The 27,469-nt window shown below is 43.0% G+C and overlaps 4 protein-coding genes across 5 annotated transcripts in view; all 4 read left to right on the top strand.

Moving 5' to 3' along the window:
- Positions 1–27,469, top strand: part of LOC138961849 (periodic tryptophan protein 1 homolog) — a gene marked incomplete in the record, with an annotated part of 270,004 nt that overhangs the window by 149,353 nt on the left and 93,182 nt on the right.
- On the top strand, positions 5,934–12,152 carry LOC138961842 (uncharacterized). Its single transcript, XM_070333514.1, has 4 exons — positions 5,934–6,296; positions 7,033–7,292; positions 9,378–9,545; positions 12,043–12,152. The coding sequence occupies exons 1-4, from the start codon at positions 6,187–6,189 to the stop codon at positions 12,135–12,137; spliced, it is 633 nt and encodes a 210-aa protein (XP_070189615.1). The 5' UTR covers positions 5,934–6,186; the 3' UTR covers positions 12,138–12,152.
- Positions 12,116–19,398, top strand: LOC138961841 (uncharacterized). Its single transcript, XM_070333512.1, has 6 exons — positions 12,116–12,208; positions 13,127–13,258; positions 14,132–14,301; positions 14,678–14,916; positions 17,449–17,562; positions 19,108–19,398. The coding sequence occupies exons 1-5, from the start codon at positions 12,162–12,164 to the stop codon at positions 17,548–17,550; spliced, it is 690 nt and encodes a 229-aa protein (XP_070189613.1). The 5' UTR covers positions 12,116–12,161; the 3' UTR covers positions 17,551–17,562; positions 19,108–19,398.
- Positions 20,694–27,469, top strand: part of LOC138961840 (X-linked retinitis pigmentosa GTPase regulator-like) — a 34,284-nt gene continuing 27,508 nt past the window's right edge. For both annotated transcript variants that reach the window (XM_070333511.1, XM_070333510.1), the window contains exons 1-9: positions 20,694–20,733; positions 21,815–21,940; positions 22,533–22,625; positions 22,977–23,039; positions 23,318–23,470; positions 24,112–24,261; positions 25,827–25,982; positions 26,273–26,425; positions 26,865–26,989. In XM_070333511.1, coding sequence (XP_070189612.1) covers positions 20,703–20,733; positions 21,815–21,940; positions 22,533–22,625; positions 22,977–23,039; positions 23,318–23,470; positions 24,112–24,261; positions 25,827–25,982; positions 26,273–26,425; positions 26,865–26,989 — 1,050 coding nt within the window. In that variant the 5' untranslated portion in view covers positions 20,694–20,702. The remainder of the gene's footprint in view (positions 20,734–21,814; positions 21,941–22,532; positions 22,626–22,976; positions 23,040–23,317; positions 23,471–24,111; positions 24,262–25,826; positions 25,983–26,272; positions 26,426–26,864; positions 26,990–27,469) is intronic.

Raw genomic sequence — 27,469 nt, 5'->3', positions numbered from 1 at the left:
ACGTTCAGTTTCATTCTGTGAGTTCCACAGCTTGACTAGATGTACTAATTTCGCCTTACGCGACTTGTTTTTACATTTAGTTATTTAGTCAAGTTTTGACTAAATGTTTTAACATAGAGGGGGAATCGAGACGAGGGTCGTGGTGTATGTGTGTGTGTGTGTGTGTGTGTGTGTGTGTGTCTGTGTCTGTGTCTGTGTGTGTCTGTGTCTGTGCGTGCGTGTGTGTAGAGCGATTCAGACTAAACTACTGAGCCGATCTTTATGAAATTTGACATGAGAGTTCCTGGGTATGATATCCCCGGACTTTTTTTCCCTTTTTTCAATAAATACCTTTGATGACGTCATATCCGGCTTTTTGTAAAAGCTGAGGCGGCACTGTCACACCCTCATTTTTTAATCAAATTGATTGAAATTTTGGCAAAGCAATCTTCGACGAAGTCCGGGGTTTGGTATTGCATTTCAGCTTGGTGGCTTAAAAACTAATGAGTGAGTTTGGTCATTAAAAATCAGAAACTTGTAATTAAAACTATTTTTTTATTAAACGATCCAAAAATAATTTCATCTTATTTTTCGTCATTTTCTGATTCCAAAAACATATACATATGTTATATTTGAACTAAAAACAAGCTCTGAAAATTAAAAATATAAAAATTATAATCAAAATTAAATTTCCGAAATCGTTTTAATAACACTTTCATCTTATTCCTTGTCGGTTCCTGATTCCAAAAACATACAGATATGATATGTTTGGATTAAAAACACGCTCAGAAAGTTAAAACGAAGAGAGGTACAGAAAAGCGTGCTATGCAGCACAGCGAAACCACTACCGCGCTGAACAGGCTCGTCAGTTTCACTCCGTTATGCACAAGCGGCGGACTACGGTAATTGAGAACAAGTCGCGTAAGGCGAAAATACAACATTTAGTCAAGCTGTCGAACTCACAGAATGAAACTGAACGCAATGCAATTTTTCAGCAAGACCGTATACTCGTAGCATCGTCAGTCCACCGCTCGTGACAAAGGCAGTGAAATTGACAAGAAGAGCGGGGTAGTAGTTGCGCTGAGAAGGATAGCACGCTTTTTCTGTACCTCTCTTCGTTTTAGCTTTCTGAGCGTGTTTTTAATCCAAACATATCATATCTATATGTTTTTGGAATCAGGAACCGACAAGGAATAAGATGAAAGTGTTTTTAAATCGATTTCGGAAATTTGATTTTGATAATAATTTTTATATTTTTAATTTTCAGACCTTTATTTTAATCCGAATATAACATATTTATATGTTTTTGGAATCAGAAAATGATGAAGAATAAGATGAACGTAAATTTGGATCGTTTTATAAAAAAATAATTTTAATTACAATTTTCAGATTTTTAATGACCAAAGTCATTAATTAATTTTTAAGCCACCAAGCTGAAATGCAATACCGAAGTCCGGCCTTCGTCGAAGATTGCTTGGCCAAAATTTCAATCAATTTGATTGAAAAATGAGGGTGTGACAGTGCCGCCTCAACTTTTACAAAAAGCCGGATATGACGTCATCAAAGACATTTATCGAAAAAATGAAAAAAAACTTCCGGGGATGTCATACCCAGGAACTCTCATGTCAAATTTCATAAAGATCGGTCCAGTAGTTTACTCTCAATCGCTCTACACACACACACGCACACACACACACACATACACCACACCCTCGTCTCGATTCCCCCCTCTACGTTAAAACATTTAGTCAAAACTTGACTAAATGTAAAAAATGCAGTGCGTTCAGTTTCATTCTGTGAGTTCCACAGCTTGACTAAATGTAGTAATTTCGCCTTACGCGACTTGTTTACATTTAGTCAAGTTTTGACTAAATGTTTTAACATAGAGGGGGAATCGAGACGAGGGTCGTGGTGTATGTGTGTGTGTGTGTGTGTGTCTGTCTGTGCGTGTGTGTGTGTGTGTGTGTGTGTACGTGTGTCTGTCTGTGCGTGTGTGTGTGTAGAGCGATTCAGACTAAACTACTGGACCGATCTTTATGAAATTTTACACGAGAGTTCCTGGGTATGATATCCCCAGACTTTTTTTCATTTTTTGAATAAATGTCTTTGATGACGTCATATCCGGCTTTTTGTAAAAGTTTAGGCGGCACTGTCACACCCTCATTTTTCAATCAAATTGATTGAAATTTTGGCCAAGGAATCTTCGACGAAGGCCGGACTTCGGTATTGCATTTCAGCTTGGTGGCTTTAGAATTAAATAATGACTTTGGTCATTAAAAATATGAAAATTGAAAGAAAGAAAAATTATAAAACGATCCAAATTTACGTTCATCTTATTCTTCATCATTTCCTGATTCCAAAAACATATAAATATGTTATATTTGGATTAAAAACAAGCTCTGAAAATTAAAAATATAAAAATTATGATCAAAAGTAAATTTTCCAAATCAATTTAAAAACTCGTAGCATCGTCTGTCCACCGCTCGTTCTGAGCGTGTTTTTAATCCAAACATAATCATATCTATATGTTTTTGGAGTCAGGAACCGACAAGGAATAATATGAAAATATTAATCATAATTTTTTAATCCGAATATAACATATTTATATGTTTTTGGAATCAGAAAATGATGACAAATAAGATCAAATGTTTTACAAAGGTGACTGTAGTGTTCCGGCACTCGGTTACATATATACTTCACAATTTACACGTACTGTGCGCCTGACGATTCAGCTTGACACCGCATGCAGATCCAGACCACAGGAGCTTTTATCAAACCGCCGGTCGATCATTATTTACAGTCTACTACTACTATATACTACTACTGTAGTATATAGTAGTAGTATATAGTAGTAGTAGACTGTAAATAATGATCGACCGGCGATTTGATACAAGCTCCTGTGATCCAGACCACAAAAACACACTAACCGTCTATTGCTTTTGCATTCGCAGTTTGAATGGGATGGAAGGGGCGATCGAGTGACAATGAATAACACCGCCACCATCCCACCTAAAACAACAACTTGACAAACAAACAAACAAACAAACACACAACTGATCAAAATGAAAACAAAGACACTTTTGAGAATGTTCCCCTTTGGGATCAGCTCGTTACTCCCCCGTATTGCTACTCCCCCGGCTCGATACTCCCCCGGCTCGATACTCCCCCGGCTCGTTACTCCCCGGTATCGCTACTCCCCCGGCTCGATATTCCCCTATTTAGGAACCTACACTAACAAGATGATGACACGGTGCAAGAGTGCGAGACACTAGATCTAGATCTGTCTTGCAGTCGAGGCAGCTAAAATGAAGACGCTTGTTTTGGAACCTCGATCTCTTCTAAAGCCTCGTGCAATCTATTACGTCAAAGCAAAGAAACGTCACTCTGAAAATGTGGCGTGACGTGTTGGTGGTACGACACAGCAAGCCATGTAGTATTATGTTTATCCCACATACTGTACTTACGTGTATTTTACTGAAAATGTCTTGCAGACGAGGCAGCTAAACTTGAAGACGCTTGTTTTGGAAGCTCGATCTCTTCTAAAGCCTCGTGCAATCTATTACGTCAAAGCAAAGAAACGTCACTCTGAAAATGTGGCGTGACGTGTTGGTTCTAAAGATTCATCGAGGGTTATTAGCGAGCGCAATTTTTGTTTTTATAATGACGTTTGTCTCGGTGACTTTGGCGTGGAAAAACAGGTCCCTGCCAGACTTGCTTGACATGACCTCATTTACATGATATACACACGTGTGATTTGAACGATTATTATCTCACGGGTGTCTCTCTCACGTATGTAGGATAAAAAATGTTAGACTGAGAATATTCTGCCAATTTGTCCCATTGACACATGCAAACAAACACACATACAGAATAATACACGAAAAAAAAAGGTACAGATATCATCTATTACCGACAAACTTCGTGAGCAAGAGTCATATTCATTTGCATGGGTAGAATATGTGTGGTGGTCTCACACGAAAGGCATCTAGGCATAGCACTCCCATCTCCCATCCATCTTCCTAACCCCCCCCCCCCCCCCCCCCCGCCTCCTTAAGTTGGTCCAATCTGTTTGAGAAAAAGAGAATGAAAGAGGCCCATGCATAGACCTCCATGATTTAAATCTTGAACCATGCACCTGTCACTGAACCTCTTTATCCTGCACCAAACCCATACAGTAGCCTAAAACTTGCATTGAGAAACCATTGCCAACAGAGGCCACCTCGTTTAAAAGACAATCTAGGCTATGGTTGGACCGGATTCCTTTTTAACATTACCCGCAGAGACCACCTGAAAAATGTGACCAGAGACTACTCAAATTAATGAATGGTCGTATTGATGTTTTTCCCTCTTAGGGGAAGGGCTCCTAATATGGACCGGCTCCTAATATGGACCACCTCTTGATCTGACAAACTAACGGCGCTAGAGCGCTCAAAACAATTTCATTCGCTGTATTCCCCCTCTCTGGATAACTTGCTTGTGTCAAAACAGTTGCAGAAACACAAACCTCAAAACCGTTAGGCAGCGTTCACTCTAAATTTGACGCCTAAAACGGACTCGTTTCTGTCCACAGGCAAAGCTTTCATCACACAAAAATTGCTATATATATATATGACAGCTAAGACCGTATTTGTTACATTTTAGCAGTTTTGACCCCGAGTTTCTACTGCAAACAAAAAATATTAGCAAAATCTCAAAGTATGTGTGAGTCCCCTAATATGGACCACCTTCAACAAATCGAAGAAAATAAAAGCTAAAGGCTATTTTCATTAATTCATTAAGAAGCTTGCTGAAAATAACCTATAACTAGCCCTCGAGCTTTCAACAAAATATATCAAATTGTCTTCTTTTTGTGGAAGTTGATAATTTCACTTATTTTCACTCTGTTTTTGATATGCTTCTTTAGTTTCCTGGTGTGCTTCAAATAATGCTCTCATCAACCCGAAACAGATAAATCTAAAGCATATTTGAATTAGTCTGACATGCACAATAAGTTGTATCGTTATTTTGAAGTATAGGGGGCTTTTGACAGTGATTCGTGAAGGCCGCTTCACTGGTCCATATTAGGAGCCTGGGCGCCTAATATGGACCATTTGTGATTTTTTTCTGTATGTCTATCAAAGCTATTTCACTCTAATTAGGCCTAACGGTTCACTTAAGAGAGAAGGACTACCAAACACAAAACTTCTTCGCAAGAAAACAAGCTAGTTATTAGCATGAAACAAAAAGTGGTCCATATTAGGAGCCCTTCCCCTATAAAAGACCACATCACCAAGAGCTATCACAGGCATGACAGAGTCAACCATTCTGAAATAGTATCTCTTCTGCCTAAAATATATACTTTTTTTCAAAGATGTACTGTACACGAATGTACAGGCAGATCTGACAGTTGTAAGTTCTTTAAACATGCTCTCTCTCTCTCTCTTAGTAGCCTTAAATCTTAATCCTTGTTAAATAAAGTTCAATTCAATTCTCTCTCTCTCTCTCTCTTGAAAATTCAATTAAGTAATAACTGCATTACTTAAGTGTAATAAAAAGGCACGGGGGAGTAACGAGCCGGGGGAGTAGCGATACGGGGGAGTAACGAGCCGGGGGAGTAACAATACAGGGGAGTAACGAGATGCTCCCTTTAACTTTTGGTAGGGTTTCGTCAAATTTCTTGATTTTGATTTTCCTCTTGTTGATATGTTTCTGACTTTTTTCTCTCCATAGTGGAAATTCCTCAGTATTCTGAAGAGCCGACCGACTTACTGTTACAATTAGTCAGGCCATTGTTTTGTTTATTCATTACTGAGTAGACACCGTCATGCGTGCGTGCGTGCGTGCGTGCCAACCAACTTACCAAATATGCTGATGACTGATTTGGTGAGGGAAATGACGATGACGCGAAGATCCACAAGCACAGACGTCATACTAGACAGGATTTTGGACGTAATATGACGACACACACTGTGATGACGAGCGTCAGAACATTGACAAGACAACATGGCCAGTCTAAACAAAAACATGTGCCAGACATCTCGTCGATCTTTTATCCAGAAAGAAAGATTTTTCCTGTGAGAAAATCCGTCTTACAAACAATGACTTCAATCGCATGTTGTCCTGGAGAAAATCGCTGAGTAGATACTGTCTGAGAGCCACAACACCTCGAAGAAGTGACAAAAACAGCTGTACTCTCGATGGGTCGCTGGTGTTTCATGTTGTGAGGCCATGCAAGGAGTGAAGATGAATGCAGTGGCAAAGAGAGTGTCGGACGCTGTGATGGACAAGGTCACGCATGAACTCAAGCCTGACATCCCTACCCACAACAGGCTCAAGAGGTCCGATTTGAACTGTGTTTGCCGTGTGTGTGTGCGTGCGTGCGTGCGTGCGTGCGTGCGTGCGTGTGTGTGTGTTTTTATGTATGCGTGTGTGTGTGTTTGTATGTATGTGTGCGTGCATGCGTGCGTAGCGTGCGTGTGTGTGTGTTTGTCACAGTGTGTGTGTTTGTGTGTGTGTCTTTTTCTCGCTCCCATTGTCTCACTGTCTCCGATCTGGCCATACTTTAACGTTGAATGAGACCATCCCTACACTTGGTTACATACCAAAAATCAACACCCTGACTGCTCGCTAGGGTGAGGTGGAATTGTTTGATGTATTTTATTTCCGAAAAAAAGCACCGATGCCTTTCACAAAATGAATACCTTACAAAAAAAAAACCACCACAGTGCACATAGAGCACCCAGGCTGTTCATTTTTGGTATGTGATCAAGAAGAGGGATGTGGTCTTATCCTATGTAAATGCCTGACCAGTTCTGAGACGGAGACTGAGGCGAATCTGTTTTCACTTGGCGGAGTGGGTCTTTGAAGCACAGGATCCGGCTCTTAACACACAAATAAGGGTGCAGATAGCTTAAATCAGGCATGAATTGTATTAGACATGTCAAGAACTTCAATTTGAAGTAAGATGTAGTAATTTTAGATGGGGTTTTCGGGGTTTTCTGGGTTTTCTGGGGGTTTCGGAGTCAAGTAGTACCCATACAAAGCCAAGAAACAAAGTCCCAGTCGTGACTGCAGGTCGTGGGAGGAGCACGAGAAGAACAAGCAGCACCACGCACGCAACCTGAAGAAGGAGATCGCCAAGATCCAGGAAAAGGTCAGCCTGTCCATCAAGTCTTTGGCCAGCGAACCCGCGCACTACGACGTCAACCCCCGGAAGGAGAGCTGGCCGCTGACCGGGATCATCCCTGGATTCAGGTACCGCTCCAACGGGGACGAGCGCAAAGGGCTGTACGATGACGACCCCAGGAGGCTGAGGCTCGTCAAGATCTCACCAGGTGAGTGATCACAGTGGTACAGTTCTGTACAATGACGATCCCAGGAGGCTGAGGCTCGTCAAGATCTCACCAGGTGAGTGATACCAGTGGCACAGTTCTGTACGATGATGACTCCAGGAGGCTGAGACTCGTCAAGATCTCACCAGGTGAGTGATACCAGTGGCACAGTTCTGTACGATGATAACCCCAGAGGCTGAGGCTCGTCAAGATCTCACCAGGTGAGTGATCAGAGTGGCAAAGTTATGTACGATGATGACCCCAGGAGGCTGAGGCTCGTCAAGATCTCCCCAGGTGAGTGATACCAGTGGAACAGTTCTGTACGATGACGATCCCAGGAGGCTGAGGCTCGTCAAGATATCCCCATGTGAGTGATACCAGTGGCACAGTTCTGTACGATGATGATCCCAGTGGCACAGATCTGTACGATGACGATCCCAGGAGGCTGAGGCTCGTCAAGATCTCCCCAGGTGAGTGATACCAATGGCACAGTTCTGTACGATGACGATCCCAGGAGGCTGAGGCTCGTCAAGATCTCACCATGTAAGTGATACCAGTGGCACAGTTCTGTACGATGATGACCCCAGTGGTAGAGTTCTGTACGATGATGACCTCAGTGGTAGAGTTCTGTACGATGATGACCCCAGGAGGCTGAGGCTCGTCAAGATCTCACCAGGTGAGTGATACCAGTGTCACAGTTCTGTACGATGACGACCCCAGTGGCACAGTTCTGTACGATGATGACCCCAGGACGCTGAGGCTAGTCAAGATCTCACCAGGTGAGTGATACCAGTGGCACCGTGCTGTACGATGATGACCCCAGTGGTAGAGTTCTGTACGATGATGACCCCAGTGGTAGAGTTATGTACGATGATGACTCCAGGAGGCTGAGGCTTGTCAAGATCTCTCCAGGTGAGTGATACCAGTGTCACAGTTCTGTACGATGACGACCCCAGTGGCACAGTTCTGTACGACGATGACCCCAGGAGGCTGAGGCTCGTCAAGATCTCACCAGGTGAGTGACCCCAGTGGCAGAGTTCTGTACGATGATTAACCCAGTGGTAGAGTTCTGTACGATGATGACCCCAGTAGATTGAGGCTCGTCAAGATCTGTCCAAGTGAGTGATCCCAGTGGCAGAGTTCTGTACTATGATGACCCCAGTGGCAGAGTTCTGTACGATGATGACCACAGGAGAGTGATCCCAGTAACAAAGTTCTGTATGATGATGACCCCAGTGGTAGAGTTCTGTATGATGATGACCCCAGTGGCAGAGTTCTGTATGACGACGACCCCAGTGGCAGAGTTCTGTACGATGATGACCCCAGAGGCAGAGTTCTGTACGATGATGACCCCAGAGGCAGAGTTCTGTACGATGATGACCCCAGTGGTAGAGTTCTGTATGATGATGACCCCAGTGGCAGAGTTCTGTACGATGATGACCCCAGTGGTAGAGTTCTGTACGATGATGACCCCAGAGGCAGAGTTCTGTACGATGATGACCCCAGTGGTAGAGTTCTGTACGATGATGACCCCAGTGGTAGAGTTCTGTACGATGATGACCCCAGTGGTAGAGTTCTGTACTATGATGACCCCAGTGGCAAAGTTCTGTACGATGATGACCCCAGTGTTAGAGTTCTGTACGATGATGATCCCAGTGGCAGAGTTCTGTACGATGATGATTCCAGGATCGTCAAGATCTGTCCAGGTGAGTGATCACAGTGGCAGTGAACTCTAAACAGCAGTGAACATGTTTTGAACACATTTCTGTGACAAGTTTTGGACACTTTTTGACATTGTGAACACAATTTGAACGCATTTTTGTTTCAAGTTTTGAACACTATGTGGCATTGTACATCGTTCTACTGGCAAAAGTAGCACACATAGTGTTCCCAGTGTTCAAATCAACACTTGTAAACACTAACTACAATGTATGTTTATTGTGTGTGCCTCTTTGGCTAGTAGAACTATGTCTCAGGACTTCGGGACCGAAAAGAGCAATTTACTATCATTGGACTTACAATTATACGCACATGTACACTAACATAGACATTCCTTACATACATTTGTCATTGTCTTGTCATGTGAAGGTGTGAAATATGTGATGGGCAAAACTAAACGAGATGACAGCCCTGGCACCAGTAAGGCAACACTGGTCAGGCCGTCCTTAGACCACGTCAACAAGAGTGACATCAACGTCGAGGAGAACGACAATTCTGGTGATCTCAGCAGTCATCAACTGAGGAAAAATATCAGAAGTATCACATTGTTTCTTTTCTTCTGGTTGTGATCCGTGATTTTTACATTAATTTTTAGTCAAGTTTTGACTAAATGTTTTATCATAGAGGGGGAATCGAGACGAGGGTCGTGGTGTATGTGTATGTGTATGTGTGTGTGTGTGTACACGTGTCGGTGCGTGTGTGTGTGCAGAGCGATTCAGACTAAACTACTGGACCGATCTTTATGAATATTTACATGAGAGTTTCTGGTTATGAAATCCCCAGATGATTTTTTTCATTTTTTGGATAAATGTCTTTGATGACGTCATATCCGGCTTTTTGTAAAAGTTGAGGCGGCACTGTCACACCTTCATTTTTCAATGAAATTGATTGAAATTTTGGTCAAGCAATCTTCGACAGAGGCTTAAAAATTAATTAATGACTTTGGTCATTATAAATCTGAAAATTGTAATTAAAATAATTTTTTTATCAAACGATCGAAAATTACTTTTATTTTATTCTTCATCATGTTCTGATTCCAAAAACATAATAAATATGTTATATTTGGATTAAAAACAAGCTCTGAAAATTAAAAATATAAATATTATGATTAACATTAAATTTCCGAAATCGTTTTAAAAACAATTTCATCTTATTCCTTGTCGGTTCCTGATTCCAAAAACATATAGATATGATATGTTTGGATTAAAAACACGCTCAGAAAGTTAAAACGAAGAGAGGTAGGCCTACAGTAAAGCGTGCTATGCAGCACAGCGCAACCGCTACCGCGCTGAACAGGCTCGTCACTTTCACTGCCTTTTGCACTAGCGGCGGACTACGGTCATTGTGAAAAAATGCAGTGCGTTCAGTTTCATTCTGTGAGTTCCACAGCTTGACTAAATGTAGTAATTTCGCCTTACGCGACTTGTTTTTATGTGTGCTGTGAACTCTCTCTCTCAAGCTCTGTCTGTCTGCCTGTCTCTCCCCCTCTCTCAAACAAAGAGTATGGTGATAACCACGAGACAAAAACACCAATTAAGTCCTTTACAATTACAACTGTCAGTTGGTTCAAATCAAGTGCAGCAAGTTAGGGAACATAGATTATTGGGTGTTACCATTGATCAAGAGTTGAAATGGCAAACTTGACTCATTTGAGTAATATCTGCAAAATAGTATCAAAGAATTTGTACCTGTTATCAAAATTTAAGGCATTACGCAGATTCTGAAGCACTCAAAATGTTCTATTACGCCCACATAATGCCTCATATAAACTTCGCTTCAACACTTTGGGATAACTGCAGTGATGTTCATTTAAAAAGACTCAATTCCCTGCATCGCCGAGCTGCAAAACTTATTCTGTATGATTTGAATAGGTCCACGGATGATAAACTAAAGCTCCTGAATTTCCTCCCCTTGAAAGATCAGTTGACGTTAAACAAGGCTGTGTTCATGAATAAATTCTAAATGACGACTGTCCCAAATATTTGCAATCACATTTCAAACATGCCACAAAAAGATATGGGTCCCAAAAAATCATCCCTCCTATACCTAGACCTCTACAAATCGAGCTTAGCCTTCTTAGGAGCATTTCTCTGGAACTCCTTCCCCCAACAGATAAGAAATGCAACTTCAGTGAAAATGTTTAAGAGACAGTCACGTTCACACATCATTCGTGAATGAAATGTCTTGTTCGATTGTTATTTTGCTAAACATTTTGTACTAGTGTTAACGGCTGGTCTGAGCAACTTCATTCTCAAATGAAAGATATAACTCTGTCAATGTAATTCTGTAATCTTTGAGTTCTCCTTATGTAATTCCTTAAATGCACATTGTGTTGCATTCCATACAATGTATTTCTGTATTTTATATGATTCAATCTATATTTTGTACGTGCGTCCGTCTTTACGTGTTGAATAAAGGACAGGTTGGAAGAATAGGCTTTGCCTAAAACCTTTATCCTTTTGTAATAAAGGTCTGAGTCTGAGTCTCTCTCTCTTTCTCTCTCTCTCCGATGGCCTCTCTGTCTGTCTGTCTGTCTGTCTCTCTGTCTGTCTGTCTATCTGTCTGTCTGTCTCTCTCTCTCTCACTCTCTCTATTTATGTGTGCCGGTGTGTGTGTGTGTGTGTGTGTGTGTGTGTGTTTTGTGTGTGTATATATGTGGTGTATGTGTGTGTGTTTGTGTGTGTGTGTGTGAGTATATATATATGTGTGTGTGTGTGTGTGTGTGTGTGTGTGTGTGTGTGTGTGTGTGTGTGTGTGTGTGTGTGAGTGTGTGTGTGTGGTGTATGTGTCTCCCCCCCTCTCTCAAGTTGTTAGTCTCAACAACCAAGTACCTCTCTCTGTCTGTCTCTCTGTTGTCTCTCAGTATATCTCTCTCACTGTGTTTCTGCACGCAGCTTACTGCCGACTGAAGACCCGTGGTTTAGAGTTGTATTTCGTGTGTGTGTGTGTGTGTGTGTGTGTGTGTGTGTGTGTGTGTGTGTGTGTGTGTGTGTGTGTGTGTGCGTGCGTGCGTGCGTGTGTGTGTGCACTACAGGTACAGGCCTACTGGACGACGACGCGGTGTTCCGATCTCGCAAGGTGCAGGAGCAGCTAGGTCTGCACCGTAAGCCCAGCCACACCGCGGCGTAGAGCGCTCTCGACGCTAACAATGAGATGGAGCAGCTCGAACACGCACTCAAGGTCCTCAGCTTCGTGCTCAGGTCAGTCAGGCAGTCAGGCAGTCAATCAGTCAGTCAGGCAGCCAGTCAGTCAGTCAGTTAGTCAGTCAGTCATTCAGTCAGGCCAGCCAGTCAGTCAATCAGTCAGTCAGGCCAGCCAGTCAGTCAGGCAGGCAGTCAGTCAGTCAGGCCAGTCAGTCAGTCAGTCAGTCAGGCAGTCAGTCAGTCAGTTAGTCAGTCAATCAGTTAGTCAGTCAATCAGTCAGTCAGTCAGTCAGTCAGTTAGTCAGTCAATCAGTCAGTTAGTCAGGCAGTCAGCCAGTTAGTCAGGCAGTCAGGCAATCAGTCAATAAGTCATTCAGACAGACAGTCAGCCAGAGTCAGTCAATCAATGACTGGGTTGTTTCAAATCATAGCTTGAGCGTTGGCATGCTCCTAGGCACCACACAGCGCAGGGCGTTCACAATGAGATGGACTGAGCAACTCAAACACGCCCTAAAAGTCCTCAGCTTCCTTATCAGGCCAGTCAGTCATTGGAATGTTTCAGATTGTAGCAGGAGCTTTGAAATTACCTGAACCTGAACATCCGCGCCAGCAGCTTTTGCACAAAAGCCATGCAATTTGTTCGACACTGATAAGTCGTAATGGCGTTGTTTTTGTCTAGTCAGTTCATGCTTCTATCTCGCATTCACCAATCCACCGGAAACTAAGAAACTGGTCGCAAAAGTAACACAGTTTAAAGCTAGTGTGCTCCGATGTCCAACGTAATAACATAAGAAAACAGAATACAGAATATTTTATTGCCCAGGTTTGGGAATTCGTTTTGACAGATGCGGTTTTCACTCATCTGTCCAAACGAATTCCCAAACTTGTGCAATAAAATATTCTTATTAACAGCTACACAACCACGCGTGTCGTTGTGCACGTGCGTGTGCATAAATGTGTGTGTTCCCTGCCCAGGAATCCCGAGATGGACACGAGCCTACTGCAACCCCCGCCGTTCCGGTCGAAGAAGACCTTGTCCATGCACCGACCGCTAGACTACAACAGCTACAGGAACCGAACCGCCAGCCAGCCAGTGCTGAGAGAACGGTACGTACGCTGCATTGTTCGTCATCCGAAAGAAACAGGACGAAGAATAGTGGAAGAAATCGTCGAACACAGTGCATAGTGCGCCATACACGCTGACTATAAATGGAGGCAGAGAGAGTCAAACAGGAGAAGGCTTAAATGTGATACAGTTTTGATATATTGTCAAACTTTAAAAAAAAATCTGACTTTAGAACGATTTCTTATCGTGTTTTGGTGCTATTTTGGAGCTAATGCTTGAAAAAAAATGCGCCACTTGTGGCAGGGTGAACAGTGATCCCCTTGTCCCTACAGCTCCGCATGAGGTGTTCTCTTTACTTGACGGGCAATGGGCTTGGGCAGATAACTGTGAGTTTTTTGAGAGCTGTCGTTGACAAGAGGTGATTGCGGTGTTTCTCTGTTATGCTCTTGCGACCTACGTCAGGCAGTCAGGCGTCGAGGTATACAAGAATTTATTTCTGGGTTAGAATGACAGGCCACGCATTGACGAGAAGAGCCATGAATAGAGGCGGTAGCGGCGCTAGCTTCAAAACCACTGAGTTGTCGCTCTCAGCGTGGGTTCGATTTCCACGTTCGGCGAGGGATTTACTTCCCGGAGTCATCTTTGTGCAAACTTTCTTCGGTGTCGGACCCACCCCCCCCCCCCCCCTCCCCTTCCCCCCTCGTGCATGCATGCGTACGATAAAGAACCCAAGTTCACAGCGAACGTCTCAGGAGTTGCAAACATGAAAACGCGCATGCAGGAAAAGAATTAAAAAAATGGGTAGCACAGTACTGTACGGCACTCGTTTCCCCCAGAGAGAAAGGAGCCCGAATTTCCACGAGGGGAACCTCACTGGACGATATGAAATCTTATCCTTATCCCAATCCTGACAGGTGCGTGGCGTGCCAGCAGGTGTACCGTAACGGCAGCGCTCAGCTGGTCAGACACTCGGACCCCGAGGTGTACAAGAGGCCCCGCTGGAGAGCCGTGCCCAGTGGCCGCTACGTGTCGCCCCCTCTCTTCGCGCTCAAGTTGAGCAACCCAGCGCTCCACTCACTTACAGGTCAGTTCACAGTTTCCGCAACGTGTCGCCATCACTCAAAGCGTTTAAATTCAGCAACCCCGCGCTCCAGTTCAGGTTAGTTCTCTCCAAGCGCTCTACACGTTGAGCAGCCCATCGCTCCACACACGTACATGTCAGTTCACAGTTTAGCTACGTGTCGTCACCACTCAAAGCGCTCCAGTTAAGCAACCCATCGCTCCTTTCACGTACAGGTCAGTTCTCTCCAAACAGTCTAGTCAAGTCATTGCTCCGTCTCACAAACGATATCAGCATTTGCCTGAAGGCTCATGCTTGATATCTTTTTTCTCGACAGGTCTGTTATCATTTGCTAACAGTTAGCATATTAGAAATAACTCATACTGTTCTCACCGTGCAGAGCTGGGCAGCAAAACCACGTCCACAACCTTCACCTCGAGGAAAGCCAGCAGCTCCAAGGCGGGTCTTCCCACTGTCTCTGACTCGCACAGTGCCCTGTCCATGCTGGCAGCAAACACTCATGATAGTGCCGGTGGTGGTGGTGGTGGTGGTCCGGAGGACGGCTACTACACCAACGACACCAGCTACAGCACCGCCCCTGCCAGCCGTGTTAACCTCTATGCTCTCAAGAACAGAAATGTAGGTTGACTTTTCCGAGAGCGTTAGTCTGTATTCTCTCAAGAACAGAAATGTAGGTTGACGTTCAGAGAGCGTTAGTCTGTATTCTCACAAGAACAGAAATGTAGGTTGACGTTCAGAAAGTGTTAGTCCGTCTGTATTCTCACAAGAACAGAAATGTAGGTTGACGTTCAGAGAGTGTTAGTCTGTATTCTCTCAAGAACAGAAATGTAGGTTGACGTTCAGAGAGTGTTAGTCTGTATTCTCTCAAGAACAGAAATGTAGGTTGACGTTCAGAAAGTGTTAGTCCGTCTGTATTCTCTCAAGAACAGAAATGTAGGTTGACTCACCGAGAGTGTTAATAATAATAATAATAATAATAATAATAATAATAATAATAATAATAATAATAATACGAGAATTTATAACGCGCACATACCTCACCTCCAGGCGACTCTGTATTCTCTCAAGAACAGAAAATGTAGGTTGGCGTTGAGAGAATGTTAAAACTAGGGCTGAAGGGTTGGGTTGAGGCAGTAGGAGAAGATGAAGATGAAGTAGGAGGAGGGAGGGGTAGAGTAAAAGAGAGAAAGAGAGAGAGGCGAGAAAGAGAGGGAGAAGGAAGAGAAGGGGGGAGAATGAGATAGAAAATGGGGGGGGGGGGGGAATGAGATAGAGGAGGGGGAGACAATGAGATAGAAAAAGGGGGGGGGAGAATGAGATAGAGGAGGGGGGGAGAATGAGATAGAGGAGGATAGAGAATGAGATAGAAAAGGGGGGGAATGAGATAGAGGAGGGGGGAGAATGAGATAGAGGAGGGGGGAGAATGAGATAGAGGAGGGGGAATGAGATAGAGGAGGGGGGAGAATGAGATAGAGGAGGGGGGAGAATGAGATAGAGGAGGGGGGGGGAGAATGAGATAGAAGAGGGGGGGGGGGAGAATGAGATAGAGGAGGGGGGAGAATGAGATAGAGGAGGGGGGGGAGAATGAGATAGAGGAGGGGGGAGAATGAGATAGAAGAGGGGGGGGGAGAATGAGATAGAGGAGGAGGGGAGAATGAGATAGAGGAGGGGGGGGGGAGAATGAGATAGAAGAGGGGGGAGAATGAGATAGAAGAGGGGGGGGAGAATGAGATAGAGGAGGAGGGAGAATGAGATAGAGGAGGGGGGGGAGAATGAGATAGAGGAGGGGGGGAGAATGAGATAGAAGAGGGGGGGGGGAGAATGAGATAGAGGAGGGGGGATAATGAGATAGAAGAGGGGGGGGGAGAGAATGAGATAGAGGAGGAGGGAGAATGAGATAGAGGAGGGGGGAGAATGAGATAGAGGAGGGGGGGAGAATGAGATAGAGGAGGGGGGGGAGAATGAGATAGAGGGGGGGGGGGAGAATGAGATAGAGGAGGGGGGAGAATGAGATAGAGGAGGGGGAGAGAATGAGATAGAGGAGGGGGGGGGAAGAATGAGATAGAGGAGGGGGGGAGAATGAGATAGAGGAAGGGGGGGGGGAGAATGAGATAGAGGAGGGGGGAGAATGAGATAGAGGAGGGGGGGAGAATGAGATAGAGGAGGGGGGAGAATGAGATAGAGGAGGGGGGAGAATGAGATAGAGGAGGGGGGGGAGAATGAGATAGAGGAGGGGGGAGAATGAGATAGAGGGGGGAGAACGAGATAGAGGAGGGGGGAGAATGAGAAAGAGGAGGGGTGGAGGGAGAATGAGATAGAGGAGGGGGGAGAATGAGATAGAGGAGGGGGGAGAATGAGTTAGAGGAGGGGGGGAGAATGAGATAGAAGAGGGGGGAGAATGAGATAGAGGAGGAGGGAGAATGAGATAGAGGAGGGAGGAGAATGAGATAGAGGAGGGGGGGGGGGGAGAATGAGATAGAAGAGGGGGGAGAATGAGATAGAGGAGGAGGGAGAATGAGATAGAGGAGGGGGAGAATGAGATAGAGGAGGGGGAGAATGAGATAGAGGAGGGGGAGAATGAGATAGAGGAGGAGGGAGAATGAGATAGAGGAGGGGGGCGAATGAGATAGAGGAGGGAGGAAAATGAGATAGAGGAGGGGGGAGAATGAGATAGAGGAGGGGGGCGAATGAGATAGAGGAGGGGTGGAGGGAGAATGAGATAGAGGAGGGGGGGGAGAATGAGATAGAGGAGGGGGGAAATGAGATAGAGGAGGGGGAATGAGATAGAGGAGGGGGAGAATGAGATAGAGGAGGGGGGGGGGAGAATGAGATAGAGGAGGAGGGAGAATGAGATAGAGGGGGGAAATGAGATAGAGGAGGGGGGAGAATGAGATAGAGGAGGGGGGAGAATGAGATAGAGGAGGGGGTAGAATGAGAGAGAGAGAGATAGAGAAGGGAGAGAAAGAGAGAGAGAGAAGGGGAGGGGTGGTGGGGTGAGAAAATGTGTGAGTGCGTGTGAGTGTCTGTCTGTCTGTAACTGAGTCTTTATACTAGCGTGGCATTTGTTTGTGTGTCATAATATGAATCTCTTTGTGTGAGTGAGTTTCGTACATGTATGCTAGCTCAATAAAGACGTATATTTTCCAACAGAACACGGAGGCAGAAATACTGAAGAAAAGGATGCGGGAGTTTATTGATTCCTTGCCACCCAAAGAACCTCCCCTGGTTCCAGCTCGCATAAAAGCGACATAAGTTCTAAGAATGGTTTGTTGTTATTCTCTCTATTACATCAAAAGTGTGTGTATGTGTGTGTGTGTGTGTGTGTGTGTGTGTGTGTGTGTGTGTGTGTGTGTGTGTAAAAGGATGATCATACATGTGAACAGCCTGGACAGATCGGTGGCAGTGAATATGACCGTGTACGGGGAAAGGACGGTAACTTTATCAATGTGTGTGTGTGTGTGTGTACGTGTGTACGTGTGTGTGTGTGTGTGTGTGTGTGTGTGTTAATGATCAATAGTTATACTCATTTGTTTTGTCTCACAAAACGTTGCTCATGACTGCGGCTTACAACTGCTTATTTTTATAATGGCGTGCTCAAGCTTCAAGATGACAAGAGAATCAGTTTGCTGTGGACTATGAACCTTTGCTGAGGCTTAAAAAAGAAACACGTTTATCGAAAATCATGCTGGCCAACTATACTGTTTCTGTCATGGGTCTTTTGAAGAGTCACACACTTTACCCGCCCACCCCCCATCCCCTACCCAAATCCCCATTGCACTTAGAAAAGATTTGGCTGTAATGCCTCGGTCTCACATCTACGAATGTCACCCGACTTTAGGTAGTCGGCTGGAAGTCGGAAGAGGTCGGAGAGTTCGTGAGAATTAGCAATTTTGTTTTTGAAAAGTCGGATAGTTCGGAAGGCCCGTCAGACTGTTTTGAAATTTTCAAAACAGTCGGAAGAGCCTCCCGACTCAGACGAATAGAAATTTGTCGGGTGGTTGTCGTAAGCGTGTCGGTTTAGTCGTAAGGCGATTCTGATTAGTCGTAGCGGTAGTCGGAAGACTCGTAAGGGTGGTCGGATTTGTCGGTTGCATAGTTTCGTTCGGACATGATTAGTCGTAAGGGCAGTCTGATTTGTCGTTAGGACAGTCGTTAGCTAGTCGGTTTAGTCGTTACACTGGTCGTGAGAGTCGGCTATTGTTCGGAAGTTTTTCAGCCGGGCCTGTCGTAACTGCAGTCGGAATTGTCGTTACTGCAGTCGGAAGTGTCTGGACACATGTCGGATTTGTCGGCCCTAAAGTCGGGTGGTTGTCGTCTGCTTGTCGGCTACATGGTCGGATCAGTCGTAAGGACAGGTCGGGAGTGAAATTTGGAGCCGAATTTGCATCCGACACTTCCGACCTAGCCGACTTAACTATCATCCCCGACACTTCCGAAAAATCGTAGTATGTGAGACCGAGGCATAACCGAGAAATTCAGTTTCAACAACTCATTTCAGTCTGACTTTTCAGTCAAGCTTGTTATTTGGATTATGGTATGTCACTCACCAGAAGCACCAAAATAAACAAAACAATGTTAAAATACTGACTGAAGTGACGTATGCAAGGTTTGTCTGAATCAATAAATCATTTGTCAGCCTAAGTTAATCAAAAAAGTGATGTTTAAAACATGATATAATTATATGCACCATCCGTATTATGTACAAATATTGCTGCTCAGTCTCTTGGCTCCAAGTGATTTTAGTTACTCGTCATTCTGAAGACACACCGCCCGCTAAATGTTTTTTCCTCTCTCTCTTTTCTCTAACAGTGGACTTCATAATTCTCGTGTGAGGACTGTGACCAGTGTATCCATCGTCGGGCATCAGTGTGTTGTTCATAGTCATCCACATTGTTCAGCCATTTTTCAGAACTGTCCGTGTATCTCTCGGTTATTCTAGTTCTGGTCTTCAAGAACAATGCTTTCTTTTAAAACGCTTCAACCACCAAACGTTATGTGTGCATGATTTGATATAATATGTTTTGTGAACTAAAAACTAAATGATGCGAATATGCCTATTTATCAGTAAAATTGTAGTAATAAATGGAACAATATACAGCCATATTTTTTGTGTTTTGTTTACTTTGCTGAATGGCATAACACGACAACCTGTATTGTAAAAAAAAGTACAGACACGCGTCCGCCTAGGCAAGTCAACATTTACAGGACATGCACCTGCACCTATTGGTCGACTTACACCCCTTCTGCCTCACCAGCACCGACCACCTATAATTATCTCTGTGGCACCGACACACTCGAGTCACTTACACCAAAGAGGATAGAAGCTTCTACCCTCTTTGCTTACATATCCTTGGCACAAAGGGTCAAAAATCCAAAAAATAAGCCCTTACAAAAATAAGGCCATATTTTTGGAATTAAGCCCTTATTTTAGAAATAAGGCCTTAAATATTTACAGCCATAAGGAAATAAGGGCATAATGAAATAAGGTCTTAATTCTGTAAGGCCTTAATTCTGTTAAGGCCTTACTGAAATAAGGCCTTATTTCTGTTATGACCTTAAAAAAATAAGCCCTTACAAAAATAAGCCCTTACAAAAATAAGGGCATAAAAAAAATAAGCCCTTATTTTTCTGCGCATCGCTACTGCGCATCCGGACATTCGAAAGCGCGCACAAACTGGGCTCTCGTTCAAAACACCCGTCATAACATCGAGCGGGCACAGCATGATGGCTTCACGTTTTTGTGAAACGGCTCTTTCCCTGGTTGATTTACGGCACGGAGTTGCATTCAGGCCAGAAGATGACGATTTTCGACAGAGGTATGTGTGTTGGCCTCTATTCAGCTTCATGATTGGTCCAAAAAATAAGGCCTTATTTTTTTAAGCCCTTATTTTTTATGCCCTTATTTTTTATGCCCTTATTTTTTATGCCCTTATTTTTTTAAGCCCTTATTTTTTATGCCCTTATTTTTTTATGCCCTTATTTTTATTAAGGCCTTACAGAAATAAGGCCTTATTTCTCGTAAGGCCTTATTTTTAAATAAGGGCTTATTTTTTTAAGCCCATATTTTTTTAAGGCCTTAAGGAAATAAGGCCTTAATTGAGAAATAAGGCCTAGCTTATTTGTTGGATTTTTGACCCTTTGTGCCAAGGATACTTACAGTTACAGTCACCTCAGTAAGTGCACGGTTGAAATATTGCCAGCCAACAGCAGGATTTGCTAATGCGAGGCTATTTCCTCCCCAAAAGCAATTTTCATAACGTTGAAAAAAATAATGCAAGGATATTGTGAAAGCCAGCAAACAGAAATACGAAACTAAAGAGTAAACAAACACCCACATGTTTTGCACCGGAAGTTTACAAGAACCTGTCATCCGGGCACTTTAGAAAGTTGTTTAGGATACCAACATGGCGGCCACCGACGACTCTGATATCCCAGGTAAGCGGTTCAGATGACATTATGTCTTTCCTGTTGAGCAAGCATAGGTTTGAGGGTTACGAAACGGTCTTGTCCATTGAGATGCAGCAAACGCGTCTCAGTTTATTCTCAGACTATTGGGTATGTGACTGCTAGCATGGCTTTGAATTGCGCGCGCTTACATTGTGTCTGTTGAAACAAGACTGATCCTGATCAAAATAGATGATATTAAAATACAGTTGGTTTCACCGGCATGCCCGTTGAATGGATATGAATCTGCATAAAAACAGCAACAGATAATACAAACAGCAAAATACATCGTTAGCTGCAAAATTGCTCGGTGACACTTGCTGATAGTGCAACGATGGACACTTTTTCATAGTATCGTCTCCAATTATTTATAAAGATCTATCGCACTCTTTTTTGACACGAAAGGCTTATTATGTAAATCACAAGCACTCACAAAAAAAAACACCCCACACACCGTGACATTCTCTCTCTCTCTCTCTCTTTGTCTCTCTCTCTCTCTCTCTCTCTCTTTGTCTCTCTCTCTCTCTTTGTCTCTCTCTCTCTATCTTCTCTCTCTCTATCTTCTCTCCGCTCTCTTTCTCTCTCTCTCTCCTATGCTTATTCTGTTACCCTCGTAAAATAAATAAATAATTCTCTCTCTCTCTCTCTCTCTCTCTCTCTCTCTCTCTCTCTCTCTCTCTCTCACCTAAAGTTCCCCTCTCTCACTCTCAGTGTCTTCGACTCTGAAAACCACATACATTACAATCAGCCTGCAGCACACTTGAGCAACCATGCACAACAAGAGTCAGTTGAACCTGCACCATTTATCTTAAGGTACATAATTAATACTTTGACCAGAACGAAAGTAACAAGTCACCAACTGAATCAATTCACCCATTCAGTTTATAAAATTCACTGATAGAGAGCTAGCATTTGGGACAGGAAGAGCTGCCCCGTCATTCATGTTTATCTGTCAGATGCACACTTAATTCCAGGTTATTGATGTCATCTGGCACAGTTGATTCTAGGTTATTGGTGTTATCTTGATTCTAGGTTACTGTTGATGTCATCTGTCACACTTTATAATTTTCAGAGAGTGGTGCTGTGTTTACATTTGGCAAGAGCAAGTTTGCTGAGAATTTGCCCAACAAGTTTTGGGTGAAAAATGACCGTGTATTGGAGGTGGCTTGTGGAGATGAACACACAGCTCTGGTTGCAGGTAGGATCATTATTCTCTTGGTTACGCTAGTCCTGCGTTAGCTTGTGTGTGTTTTTGTATCGGTTCATGCGAGTGTGTTTGAGAGAGAGCATGTGATTTTGGATTTCCCTCTTTTGAAATGCTTAAGAGATCATTCTTGAGATACCCAGAGTTCATAATTAATGTTCGGGCTTAAAAAACACAAACAAAAAAACCCATATAAATGTCCGTGTCACTCATGCGTAAGACTAAGAGAGATGCTTGTGACTGTGCATGGGACACATGTTTATGCATTTTATGTTGGGGAATGGATACAAAAAAGCATTTATATATAGATTTGCTCTTTTTAGTTCTTGAATTTACACCTGTTGTGATTTTGAAGTGTTTTGTTCTCTTTCATGCAGATAAAGCTTCAAAACTATTGCTGCAAGTGTAACTAGAACTTTTAGAAGCAAAATGTCCCATATCTTATCCAAATATTGTGCATTGCATGTTTTGCAGAAATCATACAAGGCTGTGTTGCTTTGCTTATGAACATGAGTCCAATAAATAGTTGGACAATTTGTTGATTCATATTTTTTTACCGCTATAAAAATCAAGAACTAATTTGCAGAGAGTGGGAGGGTGTTCATGTTCGGGCCAAATGACTGGGGCCAGCTGGGGGTTGGAGCTCAGAAGATTGCCAACAGACCGACATGTATCAAAAGTGAGTGCTTTGACATTTGTAGCCAATCTTTTCCACAAACCTCACCTGAAGAAATACAGTTTTACTGGCAACAAATTAATTGAACAAGTGCTATTATAATAAATTTCTGTTTTATATAGACAGACAATAAAGTATTTGTTCTTATTGACTGCGGGACAGTGTTTCAGCAAAGTGTAAGACCAAAAAGAAAAATATGTCTGCTTCCGGTAACATCGCCGAAAAAAATCACTGTTTTTTTATTCTGTATTTTGGAACAGTCTATCTGTTTTTGGATTTTTTGTAATAATCGTTTGCAAGTTTGCATCTTTATATGGGCCGTTTCTGAACCTCTCTGTTTTCTTGCATTTGCAGCACTGAAACATGAAAAGTCAAAGATGGTGGCTTGTGGGCGATTGCATACGGTCGTTGCAACAGGTACGTGCAGAGGTCATGTGTGATTTTGTTGTTGTTGTTCATTGTGTGTTTTTTGTAATCTTTTGTGGTGTCTTTTGAAGCACACCTTGTGCAAAATATCAAGATCAGTAAATGTTCACCGGCTGGATGTTTTCAGCTCCTAACTTGATACTGGTTTTTTATTTTTTTATTCCACTATTTTTCAACACTTTCACGCATGATGTTGTAATAAATCTACTATTAGTACTGTATATCCAGAGTTACAGAGACTCACAGCATAAGGCATGTGATGCTTGCAGAGTCAGGCAATATCTACACGTTCGGTTCTAACTCAGAGGGACAGCTGGGTGCGGAGGGAGAAGATGGCCACCTCCCCCGACACGTCGCATCACTGGACCCCACGCCCTACCGAATGCTGGCCGCCGGCTGTGACCACTCCATTGCTCTCACTGGTCAGTCGTTAGTAGGCTACTTTTAAGTTCAACATAATTCTGAACTATGTGGTAGTTTTGACATCAGCATCCGACAAAAAAAATTCATTCTGGTTCAAAGTTACCTGAAAAAACGACCAACCCAGAATGATCACTTGAAAGGATCCCCGACTTTTATTTATTTATTTTGTATATATTATATATAATTCACTTTCCTATATATATTGACCAGCTGTCTATAGCAACCGCTTTTGGTGGTCCCTTTGGTGATTATTATTGACAGGCTTGATAAATGGCTTGACAGGTGTGAGAAATGGTAGAGATCAGTTCTAGAAATTGTTTTTAACAAACAATGGTAAGTGATCAGTGTTCATTGTTGACAGTGAAAGGAGGCATGAATGAACAGTGGTCGGTTAAACTGACTAGAGGATCAAGATGGAGTAAACAGTGACATTTTTTTTATCTTGCAGATCTGGTGTTTGTATTATGATTATCTTTTGATTTTTATTGCCATTTGAATATGCATGTTTTGTTTTGCAATGAAGAAATAGATTATAGAAAGTTAGGGTTAGGTTAGGGTAACCCTAACTTACCATTGTTTTTATCACACACAAAACTTGCTTGCAGTGTCAGATACCGTGTCTATTTGTGTGTGTGTGCAGAGGACGCGCGAGTGTTTGTGTGGGGAGGCAATGGGGAGGGTCAGCTGGGTTTGGGGGAAGAGTCGGAGATACCTGTACCCAAACAGCTGGACATTGGTCAATTGGTCACCTGTATTTCTTGTGGCTACTACCACAGCGCTCTTGTTACAGGTAAGTTTCATCGTTGTTGTTTAAAAAAAAGATGTTTATCTAGTTTTCTGTTTATTTTCTTAATTTGAGTCTGAAATTTGAGGAAACTTTGCTCTAACCCTAACATAAATTATGTTCTTCTCATCAATTTTAGATTAAGTTCCTTTTGGTTGAGGCATTTTTTATGGGGTAAAAAGATTGTTAATGATTCCTCTATCACAAAGACAAAGTTCATATTTATGATTAGCCAAACTTGCTCCAGATTGCTCATTTCATAAACCAGCTGCAGTTAATTTATGCTTGTTCCGTAAACCAGCTGTAGTTAATTTATGAAACAGTTGTAGTACGCTTATCATATTTTGTGAATTTCCATGAAAAAAAACGCCACAGAGAAAGATTGTAAGCTTAACACTTTCGCGACGGGACACTGATAAATCAGTAACAGCGCTGACACGCCCATGGACGGGACGCTTATAAATCAGTAACAGCCATACAGGGTACACGACTCGTGATTGCTTCCCGGTTTTTGAAGCTTGCAGTAAATTGAGTTGTTTCCCTTGACACACTTTGCGTGCCCTTCCGCCATATGTAAAATTAGCCTGATTTGTGCGGTTTTTTCGAGAGAAAAAATGAATCGAAGGCGAGCCTTGTCACGGGAGGAGATTCTCCGGATGTTGGATCTTGAGGACCCTGTAGATCATGATTCCGACGTGTTGTTTTCGCCTCAAGAAAGCGATAATAGCAGTGATATTGAGGAAGAAACAGTCCTGTTCAGTGTTGCTAGAATGAGTCGGCAAACTACACGTGTTAGGGTGGCACTGCATGAATCTTCGAATGTGTAGTTGCAAGGGGGGCGTGGCAGCACTGATAACAATGGATGGCTGGAGCGTCCTAATCCTTTTGGAAATGTTCATAGGTGTGCAGTTGGGACTTTATTTTGAAAATGTGACTTATATTCAATATGGATTACCTAGACATCATTTGGTGAGTGTCACAGTTTTGTTTCATTTGAGTCAGGATGCTGTGAGTGAATGCGGGATTTGCTTGTTTTTTTCTTTGTACTGTCTCCTTATTTCTGTGTAGAATTTTAACAATATTTCAGCTAATTCATAGGTTTTACACCTTGTTTGGTTATAAAATTATTAATAATACATTCTGTTAAAAAATAACTTTTAAAAAAGCAGTGGAAAAGAAAACACACACAAAAAAACGTTAAAAAACACAAATTATCCCCCTTTCACCCCCCCTTTGCTAAAACAAATCGTGTGACAAACTTATAAATAGCACGACTGAACTGGGCATCCATTTTTTAATTAGTACAAAAAATTTGGTGGTGATTGGACTTAATTCAAGCTTGCTAGACAGATTTCTTTACAGTTACTGATTTTTGGTAAGTTTCTTGGTGGCAAGCTTGGGCAGGCAGGACGTCAACGCCGTGGCAGTGCTAGTCACAATAGTGTTAAGCTTCCTCTTGTATTTTTGAGAAGCTTATTCTGTCAGTGTGAATTGCAGCAGGCAGCTTTAGAACTCTTAATTCACTGTTGTATTTTCTAGATTTTTCAGATGAATTTGTTTCCTGTTAACAGAGAATGGAGAGCTGTACACGTTTGGTGAAAGCGACGCAGGGAAGCTGGGTCTGGGGGAAGATCCAGACGAACACAAAACACCTCAACACGTCATGTCCATAGCAGACAGAGTGAAAAGTGTGTCGTGTGGGGGGTCACATACTGCCGCTGTCACAGGTAAACAAAACACCGCAACACGTCACAGGTAACACGTGTTCTCACTGTACAACACAATTTTCTGCAGTGGTTTTTGTGATGTTTGGAAAGGCACAATTACCCATGTGCATACATACATGTTGGCACACACACACACGTTCTATGAAACCAATATCGACATGAAATTATGGCAGAAAGTTATTGTAACTCTTTAGTTGCTACGAAATCATGTACACGTACTGGGTGATAATGTACAGGGGCTGTTCAGCATGCTTTTGAAATACTATTTTTGGTGTCTGTTTTGTTTTCAGAAAATGGACAGCTGTACACCTTTGGTGACGGTCCGAACGGTCAGTTGGGTCTGGGTGTGTCGGTGTTGGAGTCACAGTCCCCGTCACTGGTCAAACTGCCCTTCAAGGTGTCACAGGTGTGCTGTGGGGAAAACTTCACCGCCATTGTCTCAGGTGGGCTAGGTTTTCTTTAATCCTGCAGCAGTTTTTCTCTAATCAAACAACTTTTAGTGAGAGTTTGTGGCATACATTGGAACACACCTCAAACAATCTGGAAAAAAAACAGGTCTTAGGAAAGGGGGAGTCTTCAAACAGAAGTAAATTTAGCCAGCTGATGAACAGAAAATTTGAGAAAGCAAGCTTTTTTTAAAATGGGGGAGGGGTGTCTAGAGGCGTTTCACTGTATGCTAAACACATGTCAGGTTTAATTTTCTATGCTTATTTTGTGGTGAAGCATTTATTTTGTTAGTGACAAAGAATTTCGAGAACAAAGTTTGTCTCTGTGATTCGTCAGATCAGCAGAAGAAAATCAAGCGTATGGTCAACGCCAAGCTTTGCATGAGTTGGTATCGTATATCATTAAAAGCGTGTGCTGTCCCCCTGTGTCCACCAGAAAAAGGCCAGCTGTACACGTTTGGGGACGGTCGACATGGCAAGCTAGGGTTGGGCCAGGAGAGCTTCTCCAACCAGTTTACACCACAGAAAGTCGACAGGTTCCAAAAGTTCGTCGTCACCCAGGTCAGTTTCTTTCTGTTTTTTGTGTGTGTGATGGAGAGTACTTTCTTTCTTTACGTTTTTGTTGTCGTCTCCATGAGAGAGGGTGGAAACCTGATGCCGTTGCTATGACTGAGAAGGGTTGAAACATGGTGCTTCTCATTTGACTGAGAAGGGTTGAGTGGGACAGCAGGGGCTTAGAGGGCAGAGCTATATACATGCATCAGGTGTTTTAAGAATAAACATTGGTGTCCAGGTGTATTTTGGGAAAGAGCTTTGACATGATATGTGCCTTCCAGTTGCCTCTGTTTTTCCATCCACAGGCAGGTACGCTTGAACTGTGCAATCAAGCTATTTTTCCTGATTCAAAATGTCATATGTGTACATTTTTGTTCCTCCCCAAATCATAGGCGAAAATACAATATTTAGTCAAGTAGCTGTCGAACTCACAGAACGAAACTGAACGCAACGCAACGCAGCAAGACCGTATACTCGTAGCATCGT

Source organism: Littorina saxatilis, linkage group LG3, assembly GCF_037325665.1.
Source record: "Littorina saxatilis isolate snail1 linkage group LG3, US_GU_Lsax_2.0, whole genome shotgun sequence".
Classification (NCBI taxonomy): Eukaryota; Metazoa; Mollusca; class Gastropoda; order Littorinimorpha; family Littorinidae; genus Littorina; species Littorina saxatilis.
Note: the sequence above shows the minus strand (reverse complement) of the source record. Positions and strands in the feature narration are given on the sequence as shown.